At 40.8% G+C, this 25,849-nt stretch overlaps 2 protein-coding genes across 3 annotated transcripts; one reads left to right on the top strand and one right to left on the bottom strand.

Moving 5' to 3' along the window:
• The first annotated feature begins 689 nt into the window (after window positions 1-689).
• On the top strand, window positions 690-16,518 carry LOC148364010 (oxytocin receptor B-like). The gene is made up of 2 exons (XM_088337151.1): window positions 690-1,719; window positions 14,788-16,518. The coding sequence occupies exons 1-2, from the start codon at window positions 804-806 to the stop codon at window positions 15,018-15,020; spliced, it is 1,149 nt and encodes a 382-aa protein (XP_088193277.1). The 5' UTR covers window positions 690-803; the 3' UTR covers window positions 15,021-16,518.
• On the bottom strand, window positions 16,054-24,229 carry cav4a (caveolin 4a). Of its 2 annotated transcripts, XM_088337154.1 has the most exons (4): window positions 24,005-24,229; window positions 22,222-22,409; window positions 20,349-20,541; window positions 16,054-16,097 (listed from the first exon to the last, which is right to left on the bottom strand). In XM_088337154.1, exons 1-3 carry the CDS (start codon window positions 24,227-24,229, stop codon window positions 20,391-20,393), a joined length of 564 nt encoding a protein of 187 aa, XP_088193280.1. In that variant the 3' UTR covers window positions 16,054-16,097; window positions 20,349-20,390. The 2 variants fall into 2 exon arrangements, with proteins under 2 accessions (XP_088193280.1, XP_088193278.1); XM_088337152.1 differs by lacking the exon at window positions 16,054-16,097 and having other exon boundaries at window positions 20,147-20,541.
• Between the last annotated feature and the right edge of the window lie 1,620 nt (window positions 24,230-25,849).

The following is a 25,849-nucleotide window of genomic DNA, read 5'->3' as shown; positions in this document are numbered from 1 at the left end:
TGACATTAGTTTAGTTTTGGTGTTGTGTTTTTTGGTTTTGTGTTGTTGCTTTTGCGTTGTGTTTAGTTTTGCGTTGGTTAGTGTTATGTTGTTCATTTTGTGTTGTGTTAATTAGTTTTGTGTTGTTTTGTATTTTGCTTTGTGTTGTTTAGTTTTATGTTGTTTTTTTTATTTCTTTTGTTTCATTTTGTTTTTGTTTTGTTTTGTCTTGTGTTGGCTTAATTTGTGTTTTGTTTTGTTATGTTTTGTTTCGTTTTTTATGTTTTATCTTGTCGTGGCTTGTCATGTTTCCTGTTTTGTTTTGTTTCGTCTTGTTTCGTTTCGTTTCATCTCATCTCGCTAACGATAAATGGATGGATGGATGGAGGTAGGTATGGACAGATGGACGGATAGTTGTATCTAGAGTTAATATAGAGTCTGTACCATTCTGTTACAACAATGCAACTTGCCAAACATGTTCAACAAATAAAACAAATTAAAACCTTCAGGAACACTCAGTGATGCTTCTTGTTCTTTCTTCAGGACTTTCTTTGTTTGATATGAGATATTTCAGCTTGGCATAGCCCAAATTCCAAACCATCATTTTCCCACAAAGAGTGGGAGGAGACTCTTGTGCCCATAAAGCCCCTCAGCCCAGCAGGCGTTTACGCAGTACGCGTGGACGTGGAACATTTTTCTACACTCCTGAAAAGAAATTTACTTCCCCATCCTGTTCTTAAACAATAACACCAATCGTCGGGTGCTGCAGTGGGAACCCCTTTTCACGATGTGAGCACCTTTTCTTGCTGCGCCTTTTGCGCACGATGGAGGAGTTTTTGGGGGGCCAGGGTGCACGAGCTCACAACGATTCTTGGCACGCGTGGGAAAACACGAACCAGACAGCAAACTCCAGCACCGTCAACCCTCTAAAACGCAACGACGACGTAGCGAAAGCTGAAGTGGCCGTGCTGGTTGTGGTTTTTCTCCTGGCGCTCAGCGGCAACCTGTGCGTCCTGCGCGCGGTTTACGCAAGCAAGCCGCGCCAGTCTAGAATGCTCTACTTTGTGCGCCACCTGAGCATCGCCGACCTGGTGGTGGCAATTTTCCAGGTTCTGCCGCAACTCATTTGGGACATCACGTTTCGATTTTACGGGCCGGACGCGCTTTGCAGGCTGGTCAAATACGCGCAAGTGGTGGGCATGTTCGCGTCCACATACATGTTGGTGCTCCTGTCCGTGGACAGGTGCCTGGCCATATGCCAGCCGCTTCGGCCTGTGCGCAAAGGACGCGATCGTGCGTGCGTGGGTACATCCTGGCTGCTCAGTTTGATTTTCAGCACACCTCAAGTTTACATCTTTTCCCTGCGCGAGGTCGGAGACGGCGTATACGACTGCTGGGGGGACTTTGGCCATCCGTGGGGGGCCAAAGCCTACATCACTTGGATGAGTCTCAGCATCTACATCGTCCCCGTGGGGATCCTTAGTGTGTGCTACGGCGTAATTTGCGTCAAAATATGGCAGAATTTTAACCTGAAGACACGGAAGGAGCACGTCTTGGCGCTAACGGCACCCAAAGGTGCACGACACCTCAGCCGGGTGAGCAGCGTCAGGCTCATCTCCAAAGCAAAGATCAGAACTGTTAAAATGACCTTCGTGGTGGTACTGGCCTACATCGTTTGCTGGACTCCTTTCTTCTTTGTCCAGATGTGGTCTGCGTGGGATGATGCTGCTCCACGGGAACGTAAGACGCATACATTGTATCGTTTACAAATAAAGGATAAATAAATGAAAGCACAAATTAACAAAGAAATGAGTGAAGTAAAATAATGACGAAATGAATGAATGAATGAATGAATGAATGAATGGCTTTAAAGGCTGGGTGCGTATTCTGCTGTGTCCCTAAACATTTGGAAGTGAAATAATTTATATTACGTATGTGTCAACAATGCCCAACTCACTTCAAAGAGCAATTATGCTTCATTTTCAACTCCGTCTTACTGCTCTTATCTACTTTTAGTAAAGCTGTTCGGGGAGGAACATACAAGGAATGGGGAAGTGGGGGGCTTAGTGTTTGTGACTTATGCTTATTCCCACATCCCAAAGTAATATAAAAAAAATATGTTTATTTGAGAACGTCTGAGAAATGCACGTCCTTGCACACGTATCATAAACAAGCTGACTAAAGCTGGAATGATGACCTAAGGCAGGAAATGGCAGAAGCAAGTAGGAAAGTTACGAATTCCGTACAACCCTTTGAACAAGGAAAGGGCCTGATCTCGAAAAAAGAACCATTAAAAATTAAATTGTAAGCATTATTTTCATTGAAAATACTTAAAATGATTAAAATAGTATTTACTATTTAGGGTGTGCCGTATTAATGTATTGCTTTAGTACATATTGTGGATGTATTGCGTATGAAAAATGATGAATATGTAATATAAATGTATTAGCACATTTTTTACAAGTAAATGACAATAAAAAAATGAGTATATAATAATAATAATAATAATACTGTACAATAATACTAAAAGTACAATTATACTACTACTTTTTGGATTCGTGAAATTTAGGTTATAAATAGACATCTGATTGAATGAATTGATGGATGAATGAATGAATGTCCTTAAACGTAGGGGTGCATCGTTTGAGGTGTCCCTAAAAAGTTGAAAATTAAATATTTTTTATTAAGTAAGTGTTGAGCTCAAAGAGCCATTAAGCTTTATTTTCAACTCCTCCTTACTGCTTTTATCCACTTTTAGCAAAGCTGTTCGGGGCGTAACTAGCAAGGAACGGGGAGGGTGGGGTAGTACAGGAGACTGATATAATGCCCTTCCCCACGTCCCCAAGAAAGATGAAAAAATAAGTTTATTCGAGAGCGTCCAAGAAATGCATGTACATGCACGTGCATCACGAACATGCTGCTTAATGCTGCAACAAGGACCAAAGCCAGGAAATGGCAAAAGTAAGTAAGAAAGTTACGAATTCAGCACAACTCTTTTAACAAGGACATGTTAATAGTTACATTGTAAGCATTATTATCATTAAAAATACTTAAAATTACTAAAATATTATTTAATATTCAGGGTGTGCCATTTCAAAGTATTGTTTTAGTCCATATTGTGGATGTATTGCGTATAAAAAATGATGAACATTTGATATAAATGTATTAACATATTTCTGAAGATAAATGACAACAAAGCACATAAAACATAATTATACGTCTTCGATTATTGAAATTTAGGTTATAAATAAGCATATGAGGGAAGGAAGGACGGAAGGAAGGAAGGAAGGAGACACATTTTTTACAAGGAAGGAAGGAAGGAAGGAAGGAAGGAAGGAAGGAAGGAAGGAAGGAAGGAAGGAAGGAAGGAAGGAAGGAAGGAAGGAAGGAAGGAAGGAAGGAAGGAAGGACGGACGGACGGACGGACGGACGGACGGACGGACGGACGGAAGGAAGGAATAAAACAGTGCAACAAAAATGATTGCTGATTTTTTTACATACAGTATGTAACATTTGTAAAATATTTCCTGTTTCTACACATTTGTGACATTATCCCAATAAATTCTAAATTAAAACAATACTATCACAATTATATATTTTTTTCAAGTATTTTTGAATGGATATCTAACTCCAATTTTCTCATACAAAATACCTGAATTCAAATTATTTACTTAGTTAGCAAAGCATCTAATTCTATCATTATTTAACAAGAAATATAGTGAGAAAGATAAAGTATGTAGTAATCCATTTATTTGAAAAATGAAAAACAAGTTATATACTAATTGTGCTATTTTGTCATTTGAATAATAAGCAAAAATATATGAACCATCATATCATTTTGCATCGTTTTTAAACACCTCCAGTCAAGAAATTTTGAGTTATTTTACATAACATTAAATTCAAGGGTGTCAAAAGTGCGGCCCACGGGCCGAAGAGGCCTGCAAAGGGGATTGAGACAATGCTAAGAAAAGCACAAAAGAAAAACAAGCTTTAGGTTATCTCCTTTCCCTCTTTCTTTCTTCCTTTTTTTCCGTTTCCTTTTTTCCTTCTTTCTCTCTTTCTTTCTTTTGTTCTTTCTTTCTTTCATTCTTTCTTCGTCAGAACCAGAACAAATGGTAGACCCAAAGGCTTAACATTTCACACAAAAGTTTATTGCGATATCGAGGAAACAAGCGCTAGCGATCCGGTGCTCGCTGGACAGGGGGAGCAAGCTGCTCACAGAATCGGAGCATAATCGGAATGCGGAAGTGGATTTGCCAGGGCGTGAGATCGAAGCGTGGTCAAATGGGCAAAACGGGTCGTTAGCCGTTGCGGGAGATCAGAACGTGGTCGGTGGTCAAAACGGGTCAATAGATAGATAGATAGATAGATAGATAGATAGATAGATAGATAGATAGATAGATAGATAGATAGATAGATAGATAGATAGATAGATAGATAGATAGATAGATAGATAGATACTTTATTCATCCCCGAAGGGAAATAGCCGGAGACAAACGGGAAATCAGGAACATAGGAGTTGGATACGAATGAAGACGGGACCGACGGAAGCCAGAGTCAAAGTGCTTGCCTTGCGTATGCAGAGGTTCGCTGACAGACTGACTGGTATAAATAGGAAGGGAATCAGGCACCTAGCAGAAGCTGGCGCCAAACAAGCGGGCACAGGTGAGGGCAATGAGTAATCATGACATTTTTTGTTTTTTTTCTTTCTTTCTTTCTTTCTTTCTTTCTTTCTTTCTTTCTTTCTTTCTTTCTTTCTTTCTTTCTTTCTTTCTTTCTTTCTATTTTTCTTTCTTTCTTTCTTTCTTTCTTGGTTGCATTCTCTCTCCCTCTCTATCTTTCTTTCTCTCTTTTATTCTTATCTTTATTCCTCTCTCCCCCCTTTTTCCTCTCACTTTCTTTCTCTCTTTCTCCCATCTTCTCCCTCTCTTTTATTCTCTAATTCTCTATTTCGATCTCTCTCTCTTTCTCTTATTTTTTTCTCTTTTTTTCTGTCTCTCTCTAATCTACCATTATGGCCCTTGTGATAATGTTTTTATTTCCGTTTGGCCCCCAAGCTAAAATGAGTTTGACACCCCTGACCTTGATGGAGTTCAAACGATTTTCCGCCATCTTGCTGCTGCAAGTACCTCCCAAAAACCCTATAACCGGTGCTATATTGGAGTCTCTGTGGTATGTATTCGTACTTGTTATTGGTTATCATTTCACTACACAATACAGTGAAATTGAGTGGTCCAATATTACATCGTGCCCCTTCAAGCTCCAAGGCAAAAAGCATTTGTTTGTGCAGATGTTTCAAATATTTTTAAGCAGACATTTTGCGCAACACAATGATGAAGGTCTTTCTTCTCGTCCTCCTTCGCCTCATATAAGATCTTCGTTTGACTTTTCCAAAGCAATTGGTCTGAATGCAGTAGCAGACCTGCTCCCAGTGGGACCACTAGTCAGTGAACCAGAGTGTCACTGACACTGTTTATCAGTGGAAGGAAAAAGTCCAAAATCCAGGATCGGGAAACGGACCACTCAAGAGAATGTGAGCAGGAGCCGGGAACGATTAAAACGTCGTTAGGGCTTAGTTATTCTTGGTATCATGAAGGAATCCTTAATGATGTGTTGCTTTTCTTCCACAAAGCAACAAGTTATTTTAAGGTTTATGATATAAACGGGCAATTAACGATAATCCAATTGTAAGCGTTACGAAAGAAATACACAGCAAATGGTCGAAATATTTTTGGGAAAAACTCAAGCAAATAGCAAACGTGAGTAATGAAATATGCTATTTGACACATTTCAGTCGCTAGAGTCTGAACTAAGTGACAGATTTCAAATTATTTGGAGAAATGTATAGAATTTGTTGAAAGTCGAAACGTAAAATGGTTAACTCTAGTCAGAGTGATTTTACAATTATGTAACTTATACTGTCACTAGAGGTAAGATCGGGTTTAAAAAATTTAACCCGACCCGACCCGAGTCGCGGGTATATACACCGAATCCGCCCAAACCCAAAGGATTAACTTGATTTGATGAACAAGCCCGAAGTAAACCCGAAGCGTTTGCAGCAAACGGAAGTAAAAGTGAACAGAATGTCAGCAAAAAGAAAATCAAATTGTAAATAGTTAAAGGTTTGGATAAAAAGCAGAGAGAAAGTTTGTAAAGCTTGTAAGCTTTTGGCAAGAAGTGGACATGACGTTTGACGTGAGGGAGCTAGAAGGAGGAAGCCGCGTGTCTCTTAACCCAACGCAGAGGAGGAAAACGTTTTGGGATTTAGTGATTTTGAGTTTAACTGATTTTCTTTAACTAAATGATTAAATTCGGGTCTTGTTTGGGCCTGGGCCCAAGATCTCACCTCTACCTGACACCACTGTTGAATTGGTGTGAATATACCGTAGACTTGAATGTATTTCATGTGGGATGATCAATTCTAGAAAAGAGGTTATATGTAACCACATATGTGTGTCTAAATATCGTTTAATTCCTCGGGACCAATACTGATACTTAATACTGTAATCACTCATTTATCGCAGTTAGTGGGGACCAGAAATCCCACAATATGCTAATTTTTGCAAAGTATGGGGATTATAAATCATTGCCAACACAGTGCATTTAATTTTAGGGGGGATAGAATGGCATACATCCCGACAAACGTGAATTCTGTCTATGTAGGATTGGGGATAATGGATCACGGCCGCATGAGACAAAAATACAGCAATGGCAAAAAAAGAGCAACCAGGCTTTACAAATAAGCGCTCTGCTGGTCACTGCTCATGTGAATGGGGATAATGGATTGTGGCTGCTTGTGGTAAAAATATAGTGCTCTCTGCAGCAATATGCGATCAGGGATAATGGTTAGCGGCCACATGAGTGCAGTTCACTTTGGTGGACGGAACGGTAAAATGGAGTCACCGGGCTAGGAAAAAAAATGCACTCTGCTGACCCTGCTCCTGCAATATGCAATCAGAGATAATGGGTAGCGGAATATTTTTTAATTCACAATGCACTGAATCCACTAAGTCAGGGGTGTCCACATTTTCCAGAAAGTGGACCAGATTTGATAAACTGAATATGTGTGAGGGCCGACTATGCAGCATGGAATTCTTTGAGCAGTCTTTAATAAATTCAAGGTTTGCAGTGCTTGGAGATCAGCGTCGTGACCCCGTAGCTCGCCTTTGTAGCATTTCCATTTGTCTTGTGAAAAAGCATTGTTCTGCTGTTTAAACAGCTTCCAGTATCTTTACCTTTTCACAGCACTGGTTTCCAGTTAGCTTTTTTTTTAGTCAGCATGTTTGGTCTCACAGTGCGTCTTGATATTATATTCTTTTAAAACAGCCACAGTCTCTCTACAAGTTACACAGATGCAGTTGTTTGTGATTTCAGTACAAAAAATACTCCAATTTCCACTTGTCTGACAGTGGCCGTCCTCCTAGTCAACTTTCTATTTTATTTTTTTTTATTTTTTTTACAGTCGCCCTGTGGGAAATGGGTTCGGCTTAAATTCTCACACAAAGCCAAAGGCAAGGTGGCCAAAGGGTAACTGCCATCATCTGATGGAATGGTGAATTTTGGGTAAAAATGTATGTTATACTTTGTTCAACATTACGGGTGGGCAACATATTATATATATATATATATTTCATATATTTCATGACAGAGGTCTCGAGCCAGTAAAACTTTGATCACGGGCTGTTACTGGCCCCTGGGCTACGTACAATGCACAAAATAGCACGGGGTTTCAGGACTTTTTTTACACCTAACATTATAGATACTCAGTCTTGTGAGATCGAAAACAACAAATAAGTTATACAGACGCTGCCCTATGTACGAACGATTATTTGTAAGTTGAAGTTGCTTCCGTGCTATATTTTGTATGTTTGAGGTTTATATAAGTATGTTTACACTTGTAACCTATATTGTTTTTTACTAAAAAAAGAAACATTTCATAAAATAATATGCATTATAAAGAAAAATAAAGTTAAGTTTAACTTACTTTTGTGAGATTAGCTTCAAGAGTTAGGCAACCTCTTCCTCCGTGGGAGAAAGGGGCCGACAAAAAGCGTTCTGACCATTTTCTCAACCGCATTAAGCTTTCTTATTCCACTTTTATTTCAAAAGAAGTGGCTCGCCTCGTCTTTAAACTTTACACCAACCATATTGAATGGAGGCACGAGATATTAAACAAAAAAATATGTCAAAGTTCTCAGCGCGCTGGTGATACAGTATAGAATGTTTACACACAAATGAGGAAGTGTAAGCGGATTTCTTCTTCGGGTGGATGCTGGCTGACCTCTCACAGAGCCACACGCCTGTAGCAGCGGAAAGAAGCACTACAGTACTGTCCTCTACTTGCAAAAAGGTACCCACAACACAAAATCTTACTTACAGATATTTCTCGACATCCCGAAAAAAATGTTCATATCTACCGTTTTTTGTAAGTCTAATGGTCGTATGTAGGGGTGTTTATATTTACAAGTAGTAAATTGGAGTACATGATATGTTGATGCCAATCCCCTAAATTTTTTATCTTTATTCACCCTAAGAGACACACAGTAATACGTTTTTTTGTTTGACATGTTCCCTCATTCGAGAGTGGGTGTCTTCGTCCTCTGCTCCAGTTCTATTATCAAATTCCCGGACACTTAGAAACCATGTAGGGAAGTTGACTCTTTAATGAGCTCAACAGGGCTTGAACTCAAAAATGGATTTTGTTCACTCATGCAATGTTTGCTCAAGTTCTTCTCTTTGATATAGTGCACGCGCCTAATCGACTAAATGATGGCGATGTCATTGTAATCCCCCGCGGACTTTATCATGACCTCGTCTCTGTTTCGAGTAAACGGGCGTGAAATGAAGATGAGGGCTTCGTCTCCAGCTCAAACGAGGTTAAACATGTGCCAGGGTTTAAAGGAAAGACATTTCCCTAAGGATTATATATATATATACATATACAGTATGTATATATATATATATATATATATATATATATATATATATATATATATATATATATATATATATACATATATAAAATCACTCACTTGCTCATTCACACGTCGGGACAATTTGGACCGGCAAATTAACCTTACATGCATGTTTTTGGAATGTGGGAGGAAACCAGAGTGCCAAAAGGAAACCCAGGCAGGCACGGGAAGAACATGCAAACTCCACACAGGGAGGTTACGGTAGCTGGACTTGAACCCTTAACCTCTGCATACTGACGCCTCCCGACTTACGTACATTTTACTTACGGATACCGGCAGATACCATCATTTGTTTCGGGATGTAGAAAAATATCCGGACATTGCTGTAAATTAGATTTAGTATTGCGTCCACCTTTCTCCGAATACAGGACATAACTGTTGTGCTTCTTTCCACCACTACCGGCGTGTGGCGCTGTGAAAGCTCACCCAGCATCCACCCTGAAGAAGAAATCTGGCTTCTACTGCCTCGTTCGTGTGTAAACATACTACGCGTACTGTATCTTCACCGCGCTAAGAACTTCGACCTTTTTATTGTAAAATATCTCGTGCATGCGGTTGAGAAAATGGTCGGAACGCCTTTTTTCGGCCACTTTTTACCACAGAGGAAGACCTCTTCAAGCTCATCTTCCCAAAGTAATTTAAACTTAACTTTATAGAGCATATTACTTCATGAAATGTTCATTTTTCAGTACAAAACAATACAAGCCTTAAACATACTTATATAAACCTTAAACAATATACAAAATATAGTACTGAGCAACTTGCAAACAAAATCAACTTACGAACGATCGTCCGTAGGGTGGGCAGCGACTGCACTGATTTATCATGTGATTTATGCGTCACTCAGCAACAGAGTGCATTAAATTACAGTGGGACATTGTAGTGTAGTTCTGCTGTTGGGGAAAAGGCTTGTCGTAATAGTAACTACCTGTCAATGAATGACAAATTACAGGACAAAATACACAACAAAATACATAAAAAATACACAACAAATAAATTTACAAAATAAATACTGGAATAAACATTCTCTTAAGGTTGAGCATATTTATGTTATCTACAAAGTACACGGAATACAATTATGAGGGTTCCGTCTTAAGCACAAAGTATAAGGTTGCTAAATTTCTCCTCATGGAGATATTCTCTCCACCGTATATACTTGCATCTAAGCCGAATTACAACTATAAAATGAAAATACTGAAACCAGGGGATCAGCGAAAATATTAACAAAGTATTGCTTAGAGACTGGCTTAAGTTATAGTGGTAGTACAAAATAACATCAAAATAAATATTGAAATAATTAATGACAAAATGCATAAATATATGAATAAATTGCATTTATGTCATACAAATATATAGGTACTACGTGATTTATTCATATGGCAAAGGTATTATACGTATTTATTTTTTTGTACATTTATTTCTGCATACCCCAGGATTTAAAAAAACCTAAACAGCCAACAGGCCTTAGTTTGCTCAGTAAGGTTTTCCTCTTTCAAATACAGTGGAACCTCGGTTCTCGACCATAATCCGTTCCAGAACCCTGTTCGAAAACCGATTTGTTCGATCACCGAAATCATTTTTCCCATTAAAAATAATGTAAATCGTTTTAATCCGTTCCAACACCCTGAATGTTTACCTTGAATGTTTAACGTAAACATAAAGCTAACCCAGGCTAATCGTACGTTCGCGTTATCGTAATCTTCCGTACGAAATATTCCCCTAACGTGTAAAAATAAAAAAATCATTTAGCACCTGGGTCTCCACAACAAGTGGTGAGCGGTTCATTAGAAAGGGGGCTCCGTTCTAACACCCTCAATGTTGGGCTCCGTTCCAACACCCTAAATGTTTAACGTAAACTTAAAGCTAACCCAGGCTAATCGTACATTCGCGTTATCGTAATCTTATGAATAGGATTGCTTACCTTTGTGGTGGTCAGCAGAAGGCGCTCGCACACCTCCTTCATATTTGGCTATTATGTCTTTCTTAAATGCTATAGTTGTACGCACTACTTTTTTTTTTCACCTGTAGCAACTTTGCTGCTTGCACTGACTTTCTTCGGAGGCATAATAAGGGGCTAAAACACCCGTACACCGCTCAGCATCGCACCGTAGCGTACGCACTCACGCATTACCGGTGTCGGAACTCCGATTTTTTTGACCGAACAGCGAAGCAAGAATTTCTCGAAATTTTTGGTCGCACACGATTTGTTCGAACTGAGAGGCATTCGAAAACCGAGGTTCCACTGTACAGGTATTTTGCTGCAGACATTAGACGGGCAGGTGTTTTGCTCACAGTCCTTTATTTCTAATCAGTTTAACTCAGTGCTTTCAATTATTTTCTGGCATAGCCACCCCAGGAAGAATAAAACATCTCGTGGCCCTCCCCAAGAAAATGCCACTACCTCCTTGTGTACTGGAGGTGCAATTTCACTTTATTCTAAGACAGTTATAAAAAATACCAAAAAATACCCACGGTCAAACGCACACCCCTTGAGAACCGCTGGTTTTACTCAAATCCGCAGTCTGTTTCTGAAGCTAATCGAAGACCAACGCTTCGTCTCCGTCTCGGTACAAAAGAAAACAACGAGTGGAACGGGTATACAGTAAACGCGTGCCGCGGTTTGAAGGCATTTCCCCGCAGAAGTATTCCATCTGTCACCGCCGCTTATCCCCGCTCACTCCTCTAACAAGACTGCCGGGCTGCACGCAAGAGGTCAGCACCTTTGCGGGGGAAACATTTGACATCCATTGAAATCCTTTGCACATCATTAGCATTAAAGAGAAAAAAAACATGGAAGGAACCTCTTCTCTTATAACCGCAACCCCCCCGGATCCCCCTCCTAGCCTGTGCCTCCCTACACTGGAATTACAATCATTTCCATGAGTAATAAATGTCTTCTTTCCATGCACGACAATCACACTGGACGGAACGCATTCATCACGCTTGTTCCGATGGAAAAGCAGCAAAGCGAAATACGCTTGAGTTTTGTGAGGCATTTATGGAGGTTGCTCGCTATGCCAGATGTTTGCTTGGGACCTTCTCGCTTAACAATAATTTGTAATATCACCACAGCTGGATTGAGCTGTGGCAGATCTACCGACGAGACATGAAGGAGAGTGTTTCCTTTCCGCTTGCAAAAATGTCTCTATTTCAAAGAAGAAAACCTTACATTAAAGAAGGGGTGGGAGAACTACCACCACTGCTTAGAACCCAGCACGTCTTTTTAATCCAGCTCGCCAAACGAAAATATGAGAAATGTATTGATAATATACGGTAAATTCCGGACGCCGTTTTCAGCATTGTCGTTTTTCAGTTCTCCTCTGAGTTGTTTACGTCGCGTGTTTTCAGATCCTTTGACCATTCAATATAGCGGTTACAAAGACCTTATCTACTACTGCGCCTATATAAAACGTGAATTAGGGCTGCGTAAAATGTAAGCCCTATATTTCTAGAAGACAGAATAACCATAATAAGAAAAGTGCCAGATTGCAACACAGACATGTCTTTTTGAGTCGTCAATGGGGATAGCTGTTGTGATGAACAAAATTGCATTGGCTTGTTATCGTTCTTCAAGCATTGAGAACTGGAGAGGTGTAGGAGTTTTTGATAGATAACTTCCACTACTGTTCAATTGAATTAAGGACTTGATTTGTGGGTGAAAACCAGAAATATCGTTAGTATGTTGTAAGTATTAGTCATGATTTGCCCATTGCCCTCACCTGTCCCCGTTCGTTTGGCTCTAGCTGCTACTCGTTTCCTGATTGGTTCCCCTCCTATTTAAACTCAGTACTCTCATTCACTCCTCGTCAGCAAACCTCCGCACATGTAAGGCAAGCATTTTTTGACTCTGGCTCCTGTCTGTCCCGTCCTATCCTGTATCCTACTCATCTGCCCCTAGCTTCCCGATCGTCTCCGGCTAGCTGACTTAATTTCTTCCTCCGACGACGCTACGATCTCCCGTCCCAGCTGCCTGACTTGTTTCGCCTCTGACTACACTACGATCTCCAATCTCAGCTGCCCGACTTGTTTCCGCCCTCTGACCATGCTCGGATCACCTGTCGCGGCTGCCCGACTTGTTTCCGTCCACTGACCACATTCCGATCTCCCGTCCCGGCTGCCCGACTTGTTTCCGTCCTCCGTCTGATCTCGAGGGTTTCCTCCTTTTCCTGCTCAGCGAACACCGGATCGCTGGCGTTTGTTTTCCCGCGCCTGACTTCTCCACTTCCTCAATAAAGCTTGGTGTGATACATTACGCATCTGGGTCAACCGTCTGTTCTGGTTCTGACAGTATTCAGTAAAGAACCCTTATACCTCCAGTTTTACTTCTGTTATGTATTATTATATGCAATATTTTGGTGAAAAAGATGGACTAATCATAAATGTTTCCAGACGTCACACCAATATTTCGTATTTGTAGCGAAGGCATTGTGGAAAAGAGCAATTTGCCGGTTTCATAGGTGCCACCACAGTGAAAAATTATCATTATAAACCACACCATATTTAAAAACGCGGCTTTTAGTCCATAGTGTATACTATGTAAGACTGGGGGGAAAAGGGTTAAAAGGTGCTACTGATAAAAATTCCTTGACGTGGGGCCCGTTTTGTCCCTGGTATCCCTTCCTGTGTCTTTCCGCCCTCATAAAAAATACTTTTCATACTAAATTAATGAGTACTGTGTTCAAGACTAACATATTTATATTACTGGCAACATTCTTCTGTTTGTGCAAAAAATAATAATAATTGCACATTTATTTTATGTAGTATTTTTCTGTTGAATTACATATATAAGTTACAGGCCAATTTAAGAAAGGATTTTGGAAGAATTGATCATGTATACTAAGGCACCGATTATGTCGATGATTCCTCATGCCAGATAGAAATCAAATTTCCTTGAAAATTGTAATGACACATCACTTGTGAGCTATTGTCAGAACCGGTCCGTGAGATATTCAGGTGGATTACCTGGGGCCCTCGAACATCATTAAGGTTACCCTTGTTTTAAATGGTGGTTTTTCCCAAGTATGGTAAGGAACCAACTTGAATTGAATTCAAATTGAAGTGAATTTTTTTTTTATTGTCATTGATAACAAAATAGTGCAACGAGATTAGACATGGCACTCCAGGGCTAACGTTAAATAAAGACCTCAAAAGCAAGATGAAATACTTTCAGGATAAATAGGTAAAAATATTTACAACGTATTTGGGATAAAGAGATCGCAGGTTCGATTCCCGCTACTCCGTGTTATATGTCGAAGTGTCCCTGGGCAAGACACTGAATCCCTAATGCCCCCAATAAGCAGGTCGGCGCTTTGCAAGGCTGCATGGCCGCTATTGGTGTGTGAGTGTGTGTGTGAATGGGTAAGTGTAAAGTACATTGTAAAGCGCTTCGGGAGGTTTTCATTGACTTGAAAAGCGATATATGAATGCAGACCATTTACCGTTTGCTTAGAGACTGGCTTGAGTTTTATTGGTAGTGCAATGATGAGTAGTGAAATGACATTAGCAGCAACAAAAACTCTCAAATAAATTGCAAGATGTATATTATTCCCAGTTCTGCGTGCTTGTTTAGTGTGGTGATGGCCCTGGTGACGAAAACTGTCTCTAAGCCATTTTGTCCTTGATTTAAGGGACCTGAGGATAACAGATCAAAGAGGTAGGGTCCGGTGTATCGCAATGTCCTACAAGACTTGCAGAGAGCACCCGATGATCTTCCGGGCTATGTTGATTACTCTATGTAGGTCTTTTCTGTCCGCTGTTCCCATCATACCACACGGTTATTGTATGCATTTGGGGACTCCGAAAAATTCGAAAATATCTGTGTCTTTTTGGACAGACACGGCCTTCATCCTCACCATGTTGCTGGCCAGCCTGAACAGCTGCTGCAACCCTTGGATCTACATGCTGTTCGCCGGTCCCGTTTTCCCAAACTTCTTCTGCTGTCGACGTTTCAAGTCTCCGTCCTTGCAGGGGGGCCGTCGCCAAAACTCCTCGCCATACGCCGTCGACACGGACGGCAGCCACAGGAGCCTCTCGCACACATCCAGCACCGGGGGCCCGACCCCGTGACTTCACTGTTTCGTTCACCAGACGCTCGGGGTAAAATGAGAAGGAGCGGGTGCAGGAAGTTTGATTTAGGGTTTAGGGATAGACTGAGAGTTAGAGTTGAACTGTCCATTTTTATATTTTTCCATGGGTAAGCAGAACGAGGTTTGACCAGCAATTGGGCGAAAGCAATTGCATTCCAGGATTGCAATTACTTTTCTCCATAACAAGTACTGTGATGCATTTTTAATAGAATTTTGTAACTCTACTGTCGTTCCTGCATAATGCGTCCTCCACTACTTATTACATGCAGATCATGAATTACTGTGTCCTTATCTGAATATCCCGGCAAAACTCACATATACCAGCAATATTCTTTGAAGGTTGGGCATGTTTATATTCAACTACAAAGTACACGGAATACAATTATGAGGGTACCGTCTCAAGCATTAAGTATAAGGATGCTGAATTTCTCCTCATGGAGATATTCTCTCTACAGCGTATACTTGCATCCAAGCCGAATTTCAACTTGAAAAAATAAAATACTTGTCAGGTTCAAAACGATGTCCAAATGAAATAAGAGACTTTTGAGTTACAATTAAACTCGTTTATTAAAGGAAAGAAAGCACATTGAAACAAGGCAAAATTGCGTTCCTGGATTGCGACGAAATAATCCCACGGACTGAAGCGTGAGCCTCTTCTTATACCGTTTCATAGATTTCTGATTGGAGGATAGGATCAGACACAAGCACGTAAGCGCATTCTGTTTTAGACAGAAATCACAAATGATGCATCGCAGCATTTCATTGTTTGTAAATAGATAGGAGTCATGAGAAAATTACCAGCGGCCTCCAAATTGCAGAGACCAAGTTCCTTTGGCTTGGGAAACTTATGCTCTTGTCCTTGGGTTGTATGGGTTAGGGAAAGGAGTTCTGTGCACCTTTTCTATAACTGATAGGGAGCCCACCAGTGGCCTCCGGGCTGTAGAGACAAAGTTCCTTTGGCTTGGGAAACTTACTCCCCTGACCCTGAAGGCGTTTAGGAAATCGTGGATCAGCTTCGATGCACCTATGATGTTGTGGGTTCGAATGGTCGGCAGCTCTTGGGGAAGGTTTTGTACACAAACAATGAACCAATTGGAAAAAATAGGGGTAACATGAGCAAAGAATTCACCATAAAAGGGTTCTGAATTTTGGTCTTTTTATTTATAAGATTTTTGCAATACACCATGCCTGGAATTGGAGAGGGACATCTTCGAGTGGTTTGAAGCAGAAAGACAAAATGGATATGGAGTGATCGGGGTCAATATTTGTTTGCAAGCTCTCAAGATTGCACAAACCAAGAAATATGAAGGGTTTACTGCTTCCACTGGTTGGTGTACACGTTTTCTTCTAGTTCTTTTGTTAAGTGGCTATCTTAAAGCAGTTTTGAGGTGTCGGCTTCAATGCAGGTATATACAGGTGTACAGGGATTTGTAACTAGATCGTTACTTTATGAGTAAAGAACTATCTTTTGGTGTCAGTAATCCAGGGGGGGGTAACTGATTTACTTTTTGAAGTTACTGTAACAATTTCTTTTTCAGTAGTATGACACATTAATGTAATATAAGTATAATGCAATAAAGTCGATTTTGAGTGTGCACCATTTTTGACTTAAAGGTATAACACCAAGCTTTGAGGTACGATGTCACAGACTTACAATGTTTTCACTTGGTGGTGTAAGCTGTTTTTAGACTCCTTAGTGCGTCATTTCCCAACTATATGACAAAATACAAAACAAAACATTTCGCCTAGGCAAAAAGTTACATAATTCGAACTTAATACACCTCACATGGCTCTGAGGTGCCCGTCTGCTATTGGTCGAAGTCATCCAAAATGCTGGTCTGTTATTGATTTGTGTCACAGCATCATAAAGACGCCGATGTGTTATTGGCTGAACCCTTTCCCACAATGTCTTTCCCTCTATTCCATCATTTCAGAATCTTGTGTACGCTTCGTAAATACTGTATTTTTTTCGACTGTATTTTATGCTATTGGTCCCTAGGCTTCAGAAACAAGGAATCAATGAAATGAAGAAGGCACCCAATCCATAGGTTGCATGGCAGTAACCAACTGACGATCAGGACAAGTATTAAAAAATAAGTAGGTGATTTAAGGAAATATTCTGAGGGGGATGAAAATCCTCGCAATTGCAAGTTTTAAAATCGGTTTCCAATTTACACTGCCACTGCAATCCTCTCTCCAATCCACCTGCTACTCCACTACACCAGCTCAGGTCACGTCACACCTATGGGGGAATCAATGCAAGTTGTGCTTATTATGTGCTATTGTATTATTTTGATGGGCGGCATGGCGGCATGGCTGCATGGCGGCTGGGTGGTTAGCGGGCAGCCCCATGGTGCAGAGGTTCAGGGCTCAAGTCCAGCTACCACAGCCTCCCTGTGTAGAGTTTGCATGTTCTCTTCGTGTGTGCGTGGGTTTCTTCTGGTTTCCTCGTACATTCTAAAAACATGCTTGTCAGGTTAAATGGCTGGTCCAAATTGTCCCTAGGTGTGAATGACCGAGTGAGTTGTCTGTCTCTGTGTGCCCTGCGACGGGCTGGAAACCAGTTCAGGGTGTCCCCTGCCCACTGCCGAAGGTAGCTGGGACCCTAGAGAGGATAAGCAGTGCAGACAATGAATAGATGGGTGCTATTTTAATGTTACACATTAGTTAATAAGAAACCCTGCTATGCCTCAATTTTACTTTGCGATCCCCACCTCAGAACGGATTATTGTTGTATCCCGGAGGTCTACTGTATTCTGTTCATGTGAATCATTTTTTTTAATTTGCATTCAATTGTTTTTACCTGTCATGTATGAAACTGAACTGTACTGATTGCTCAACACTGCCGCCCTGTGGACACCTAACAAACAAGGCAGATATTTGTTGAGCTTTTTTAAAGTTTATATAGTTCCATACCTTTCTGAATCAAATCCAATCATAACATAATCAATCATTTGTTATTTTGGGAAAACTCTATTTTACCCTTTTATAGGTCTTCCCCAATATAGCTGCTTGGTAGGACCCTTTGTCATTTTCTTACCATCAAGAAAAGTACATAAACACATTTGTGGATATGCACATAAAAAATCTACAAAATAACTCAAACCTGAAAATCTACCTTGTCAGGTATTAAACTAGAAGATCTAAGAGTTACCAAACATTGTTTGATTGGCATCCACACATGAGGTATCGGTCTTGTGTTGTTATCACTACTCGTGTCTCTAATAATAAAATAGAAGCAAAACAAGTAGTACATAAACAGTATACGTGCACATGCAGTGAGATCCAATACAAAAGTTTAATTCAAAATCTGTCAAAACAGAGGTATTGTCATCAATTCAGCCATCAACTTGAAACAAAGTATTTAGTTACAACATGGAATCCTTTTCAACGCTTTGGTGCTAGAATTACAGTATTGCTATGATTACATTTCACTACTGCAAACCTCTAGGGTCCAAGCCAAATATTAGCTATGGATATGTGTGACTCGTTAACTAAGTAATAAGTGATTATACTGTACATTTTTTGCTTTCAAACAATCTATATGTTAAGTAGTATCTGCCATACGTATATAGAATTGCAATAGCAAGCTAAGGGAAGATCAACATGCGGGTCGGTGCAGCGTCTGCCGTCATGCTGTACCAGTCCGTCGCGGTGAAGTGGGAATTGAGCCGAGAGGCAAAGCTCTCGATTTACCGGTCAATCTACGTTCCTACCCTCACCTATGGTCATGAACTGTCTGTAATGACCGAAAGAACCTAATCACGGATACAACTGGCTCCGCAGGGTGTATGGGCTCTCCCTTAGAGATAAGGTGAGAAGCTCTGTCATTCGGAGGGACTCTGTGTAGAGCCACTGCTCCTCCGCATTAAGAGGAGCCAGTTGAGGTGTCTCGGGCATCTGATAAGGATGCCTCCAGGATGCCTCCCTCGGGAGGCGTTCCGGGCATGTCCCACCGGCAGCAGGCTCCGACCCAGTACACGCTGGAGAGTCTATGTCTCTAGGCTGGCCTTAGAACGCGTCAGGATCCCGTCGGATGAGCTGGAACGAAGTGGCTGGGGATAGGGTGGTCTGGGCTTCCCTGGTAAGGCTGCTGACCCCCGTGAACCAACCCCAGATAAGCGGGAGATTATGGATGGATGGATGGACAGTAGCAAGCTAATAACGTTAAGGTTATTAAAAGGAGAAAGCAATTACACATCTTCCTTGTGTTTTGGTCACATTTTCTGCTTGCATTTGCAATAAGTCTTAAATCATAGCGTGATGCAATTTTGAAACTCTAAATTGGTGAACAATTCTACATTTTTTTTTCTGTTACTTCTTCCTATTTGTTTTAGAAAAAGAGAAAGAACGGCAAACATAAGACAGTAAAATGCCCCAAAATGGACAAAGAATACCCCCTTGTTTTTTTCCACAGAAAAAAAAATCTCTATATTTTTTTTTAATGATTTCAGTGACATGACATGAGGTCTGGGTCTGGTGAGGTACAATCAGATTTATAAATTATTAAACCTGATCTTATTCAACATTTGATTGGGGGAGCAGGGAAGCAATATATAAACAGTAACATGATGTCTATGTACTGTTCATTTCAATCTAAAGGCATCAATGGATAATCCTTCATTATGAAAAAAAGTCCAGGCAATGAGAAAAAATACTGGGTGGCTTGACTTGCTGTTAGCTTGCTAATGATATTACTTATTATGTTATTTGGGGTTAAAGGGTAGCCAAATCTGAATCCTTGCTTCACTATCGCTGTCTGCCAAGAGGCAATAGAATTGTGTGCCTCACCCTGCATCTGCAGATGCTCATCACATTATTACATTATATACTCTTTTTACTAATAATATGTATGATATTTTGTAAAAATGTTGAATGAGAAAAAACGTTGACACTGAATAGAACCATTTCATATGTTTATAACTTAACATTTCCATGATGACAGGTGAGCCACAGGCTCACTTGCCTCACCTGACTGCACGTCACTAATGATTTGTACTTGATTAATTCTATCATTTGAGGTGTGCGCCAAATCTGAATCATTCGTCTCACTCTGTGCCATTCTGTGCCTCACCAGGCATCTGCTAAGGGCTGCAACATGTTATATACTAATTGTATTAATAGCAATCATATATGGATCTACTTCCATGATGACCGGTGAGGCACAGCCTCACCTGCCTCCCCTGATTGCACGTCCCTGAATGCTTTGTACTGAATGTGTCTGGCACAAGTTATTCTTTAAAAATTTCACACAGTGTTGAACTCCAAATTTTCACAGTAGCTGCAAACACAACATGCGAAGAACTACCCATGTCCGTTTGTCGTTAGCTGATAGGTGAGTGAAGGTATGCTATTCCTCAGCCAGGTGAATACTGAGGCCGCCAAAGCAGCTCCCGGCACTGGTCACCAAAGGCCTCACCAACAAGCCCAGGATCACGTTCCAAAGGTTCTGCAGCCAGCGTGTTCCGATGAGGACGCACTTGATGCACGGGCTGATTGTCCTGGTAACATAGCGATAAAGATCTTTATTTATCCATTTAGAAATAAAATAATAGGTCCCAAAATCTATTCCCACTTTGATAAAAATCCAGTTGAGACTCAGATAACTTCAATGCAGCACTTTGTTTGTTTATAACTCAATTGACTTGGTAGCGGTAGAGCTGGGGTCCGGGCTGAATCGGTCCTCAACAATAAAAGCTCTTCTAAAAACGTAATAAAAAAGGGAATTCATAATAAAACTAAGGGACCCTGTGTAATTGTCACAGTTGCCATGGCGCCCAATTGGCCCCGCACGTGTGGCGCCTGATGCGGCTCATTGACAGATCGGCTTTCCGTCTATTTAAGCTCAGTGCTCTCATTTTTCTTTTCTCAGTCCGTCAACGTACCTCTGCCCCGCAAGACGTGGGTTCTGGCTCGGTCCTGTTTTCCTGTTGGTATCTCCAGTCCAGTATTGTTCCCGTTTATTTTTGTCCTGTTTAATATCGGTTTCCAGTTTCGTTCCCGTCTATTTTTGTCCTGTTTATGATTCTCTCCAATTTTTGTTCCCGTCTAGTTTGTCCTGTTTATTTTTGATATCCTGTTTCATTATCTTTCCTGTCTCTCCCGTCCTGTTCGGTATCAACCCCATCTGTCCGATATTTAACTCGGGCAATTGGTATCGATCTCGTCGGCCTCTGGCTTCCTATCATTTCACGTCAGACTGCTGCCTAACGTGCATGACTAAAATAAAAGGCTTTTATGAGTAACGTCACGCGTTTGGGTCCTGATCATGTTCTGGTTCATGACAGTAATAGTTGAAAACTAGATCTTATTGTATTGTGTACTGCAACCAGAAACGAGTGCTACAAAGCAAGAAGGCAGACTATGGAGACTCAAGGTGGCCATATTTCCTATTTTTTGTTGGTTTCTTTTGCTGATCTTTTTGCCAAGAAATAAAAAAGAAAACAAAAGGAAAAGAAAGAAAAGAAATGATAAGAAAAAAATAAAGATTGTTTTTTGTACCACTAGGAGGCACTAAATAAAACTCATCTCATCTCATCTCATTAGCTGCACCGCTTATCCTCAGTAGGGTCGCGGGGGTACTGGAGCCCATCCCAGCAATCATCGGGCAGTGGGCAGGGGACACCCTGAACTGGTTGCCAGCCAATCGCAGGGCACACGGGGACAGACAACTCACTCGCCCATTCACACCTAGGGACAATTTGGACCGGCCAATTCACCTGAAATGCATGTTTTTGGAAAGTGGGAGGAAACCGGAGTGCCCGGAGGAAACCCACGCAAGCACGGGGAGAACATACAAACTCCGCACAGGAAGTCTGGAGCTGGATTTGAACCCACGCAGGAGGTTCCCATGACATGAACTGTGCCGCACATGCGCTAACCACTGCGCCGCCGTGCTGCCCACTAAATAAAACTAACTGTACAAATTCTACGGTGGGGCCCTCAAACTATCAACCTGCGTGCGGCAATTGGCCCCTGGGCTGAGAATTTGAGATGTCTGCTTTATAACCTCTATTATTTTAGTCATTTATAACGTCTTCATCTATTTAGTCATACGTAAATAATTATTTTGCTAAGGGACCTTCGAAGACTTGGGACGGTCCTTTGTTTACGAAATAAAGTTTGTTGACTGAACATGTAGAGTTTTCCAACATATACTCATGAAAGCTTAGATTATTTACCAAATGTGTATGCAGCTGAGGATGGCAAAGAGTATTCCTGAGAGGACGGACATAGGGATGGCCAGGAGAACCGTGACGATCCTGTACACCCAAATCCGGCTCACTTCAAACAAAGCGTGGCTCCAGAGCCATACTCGGTCCCCACTGCGCAACGATACTGGTTCTGCGATCACATCTTCAAATGTCACCTGCAGGCAAATGTAGAGACATCAGTGATAGGCTGTGCATTTCACACCTAGGCCATCAGCAGGCTGAATCAATCCAACCCTTAATATCTATGTTATGACTTTAAAGCATTTACTGCAGCAACAGCTGCGACAGATATAAAAACAGCATGAGTTATAACCTCATAAAATTGCGATATTATTTGGGGCTTGGGTCTCCAACATGTTTCAAGGCTATTTCAATGTTTTTGGGCCTAATTAGCGCAAAGGGAAATGAAATGAAATGATCTGTTTTTATATAGCGCTTTTCAAGTCAATGACTTCCCAAAGCGCTTTACATTGTGCTTCACATTTCCCAATAGCGGCCGTGATCTGTGCAGCCATGTAAGGCGCTAACCTGCTTATTTGGGGTATTTAGGGTTCAGTGTCTTACCCAAGGACACTTCGACATGTAACACGGAAAAGCCGGGATTCGAACTGGGATCCCTTTAATCCTAAAACAATCGCTCTACCTCCTGAGCTACTGCCGCCCCACCCAGTTTAATATGCATTTCTAAGATAACACCTTAGCATGGTATTACTATGTTATTTGAAGGTTGTTACTATATTGTTACTATGTTGTTACTATGTTGTTACCAGGTTTATTATTCGAGGTGGGTTAAATAGACTCAGTCAAAAAAAATCTAATAATTTTACTAGAAAATCACTATGACCCAGCACTGGCGAGCATTCTTCACAACAGGGCTGCGAGCACCTCAGCTGTCTCTAGGGGGCACACTGGTGTCTGCAAGCACCAGGATGGATACCCCTGATTTAGGCAATATAGACAGATTTTATTTACCAAAATATATTCTTGTTTGTGCACAAAATCCATCCTCCTTCATTTCCCGGAAAAGATTTCACTCACTGTCCTACAGTTTTTTAGTGTGTTTCAGCTCCATCAAGAAGTTTGTTTCTATCACCTTCGTAGCCAATGCTGAAAGTCGAGCCTGTCCTGTAGTATTGCTGGCATAGGTTTTTATTGATTTAGGGCTGAAAACGTCAGTTCGAAGGAATCAGTGGACACGGGCATCTTTTGTTCAAGTTTTTGTAGTGACACTTCTGTTACTGCCCCTAGCCAATCAAAGTTTGTCATACCGGTGACATTTCTCAAGGCCCACTAGCCGGCATTGATTCTCCAACTCTGAGTCTGATTTCTAGACCAACAGTTTTATTGTTACTTGTTTTATGCCTTAGGGCCTGCAGAGCTTATTGTGAAGGCCTCCGGGTAGATTTCAGACCCTGGCAACAAATAATGGCTGAAATTTGACTGGTTAAATGCTTAAATATGAAACAACGCAACAATATTACTTAGGCCAGCAGAGAAGGACTTGTAGGCCCTGACGGCTCACCACTGTGGGCCACACACAACATATTATTGTAAGGAAATCCTATGGTTGACTTCCACTTTGTTTTGTTAGCAAAATCAAAATGTGGGCGTGGCTTTTTGTTAGTAGTCTACATCATTGTGCTCCAAAAGTTCTGACTAGCAACAATGTAAAGTAAAATAATGTAAATAGTTCTGTTAATATAAGTCAGGAAATGCAGTTTAGCTGATATTGGATACATGTCATTTCTACCTTGAGGCAATCGTTCATTCCTCGAGGGTCTCGAACGTTGATCAGAGGTTTAGTGTCGCTTACGTCCACCAGAGAAGACGAATGCATACTTTCCACTTCATGATCTGAGGGGGCTTTCCAAAGTGTTTCTGGTTGCCCCCCTTGGTCAAAGTCCTCCGGGTCACTGGAGTCTTCCAGGTTGATCTCCACCTCCTCCAAACCTTCCCCCTTCCTCATACTGTCCATTGAAAAAGGTGAACAAAGCAAAATGTAGACAGGAAAGACTTCCAAGTGAACTCCCTTTAGATGTAGGTTCGGTTGGGGGCTATATTGGGAAAGCTGAGTTAGCCTTGATGGTATTTTCAGATGGGCTTTCAACTGGGATCACTTTCCTGTGCTGTGGGACGATCGGGGGATATAAATACTGGCATAGGAGTGGCTCACCGATGAAAAAACATCATTTGAACGCTTTCATTACAGAGGTTCAGATGTTCCAAAAAAATAAAAAAATGTCTCTAAAGCACTGTTCAGCCAATGAAGTGCATTCAGTGTACAATAAGACAATAAAACACTCTCCATTTTCCCTATTTAACAACCCCTAAATATCTTATAGACACACACACACACACACATTGGTTAAAATAAAATAAAACAAAATAATATAGAAATAAAATATAATTATGGCAAGGCAAAGACCAACCATGTGAGGCTTATCCACACCGATAGGAATGGCATTAGAAGGCCTCAGGATTTTCAGCCATTGAACCACACCCTACCAGTGTACCTACTGATGATATCCACAAGGGTAAGCATATACAGTTCAAAAAGTCCAGGGCCTATAATTGAACCTTGGGGAACCCCACATGTAACTTCATGGGTTCTAGAGGAACATGCATCCATACTTACAACAAAATGTTGGTTGGTGAGGTAGGAATAACACCAATTTGAAACAGTTTCAGGAGACGCCCGCCAGGTTTCTGAGTCTGTTTAAATAAAACGTGGTGATCTGCTGTGTCAAAGACAGCATCGAGATCCAGCAGAACCAGAAACGTAAGTTTATTAAAATCCGTATTTTAACTGTTATTTTTTCGAATCTTTTAGCTTCAAGTTTCTTTTTTTTTTTTTTTTTCAAAAGTACGCTCCATAAACTCATGTCACATGCTATAAGATTTTAGCCAAAGCTAATTCTCAATGTTTGTCCCCAGAAGGGCTTTTACAGAAAAGACAAGCATAAAGAACACAATATTATAAAAAAGCACAATTGCGGAGGCTACAGGTGATTACATGTCTGACCTCTGATTAAAATGTCTTTAATTGTTTTGTTGTAAAAGGACCCAGTTTGACTCTTCTCTTAGTTCAGTGAGTAAACAGTTCCAGGCTTTAGTGCCTTGTACAGTAAAAGCTGATTGTCCCAAAGTATTTTTCCGCCTTGGGACTTGACAGTTCCCGCTCTGAGGTCCTCTGGTTTTGGAATCCACAGCTCTGAAGGGAACTATGCTAAGTACCTGAGGGGCCTGTTGATGTGAGAATTTATAAACAAGCTTCAACTGTGCACATTTAATAAAATTCTCAAAAGATAATATTTAGTTTTTCAAATTAAAAGGACAGTGTCTGGAAAATGGTTGATCCTAAAACCAAACAGAAATTCTCTAAAATGTTGTTTCCTTCTGTAAAAAATGCAGCTGAATAAAAAGCTGTTTTTATAAAATCTTGCTTTAAAACAGTAGGTTGGACACTGGACAGTAAATTGCTGTTCTTCTGAAGGGGCGTAATCACCGCCGTTTTAAAGGCTTCAGGGAAAATAACCGTCTGAAGAGAGCAATTTACTATAATTGAAATTGGTTTCTCAAAGAATCCATAAAATGT

Source organism: Urocampus carinirostris, chromosome 6, assembly GCF_059441175.1.
Source record: "Urocampus carinirostris isolate Australia breed hairy pipefish chromosome 6, RoL_Ucar_1.0, whole genome shotgun sequence".
NCBI classification, from domain to species: domain Eukaryota; kingdom Metazoa; phylum Chordata; class Actinopteri; order Syngnathiformes; family Syngnathidae; genus Urocampus; species Urocampus carinirostris.
This window is presented reverse-complemented; position numbering and strand designations above follow the sequence as displayed.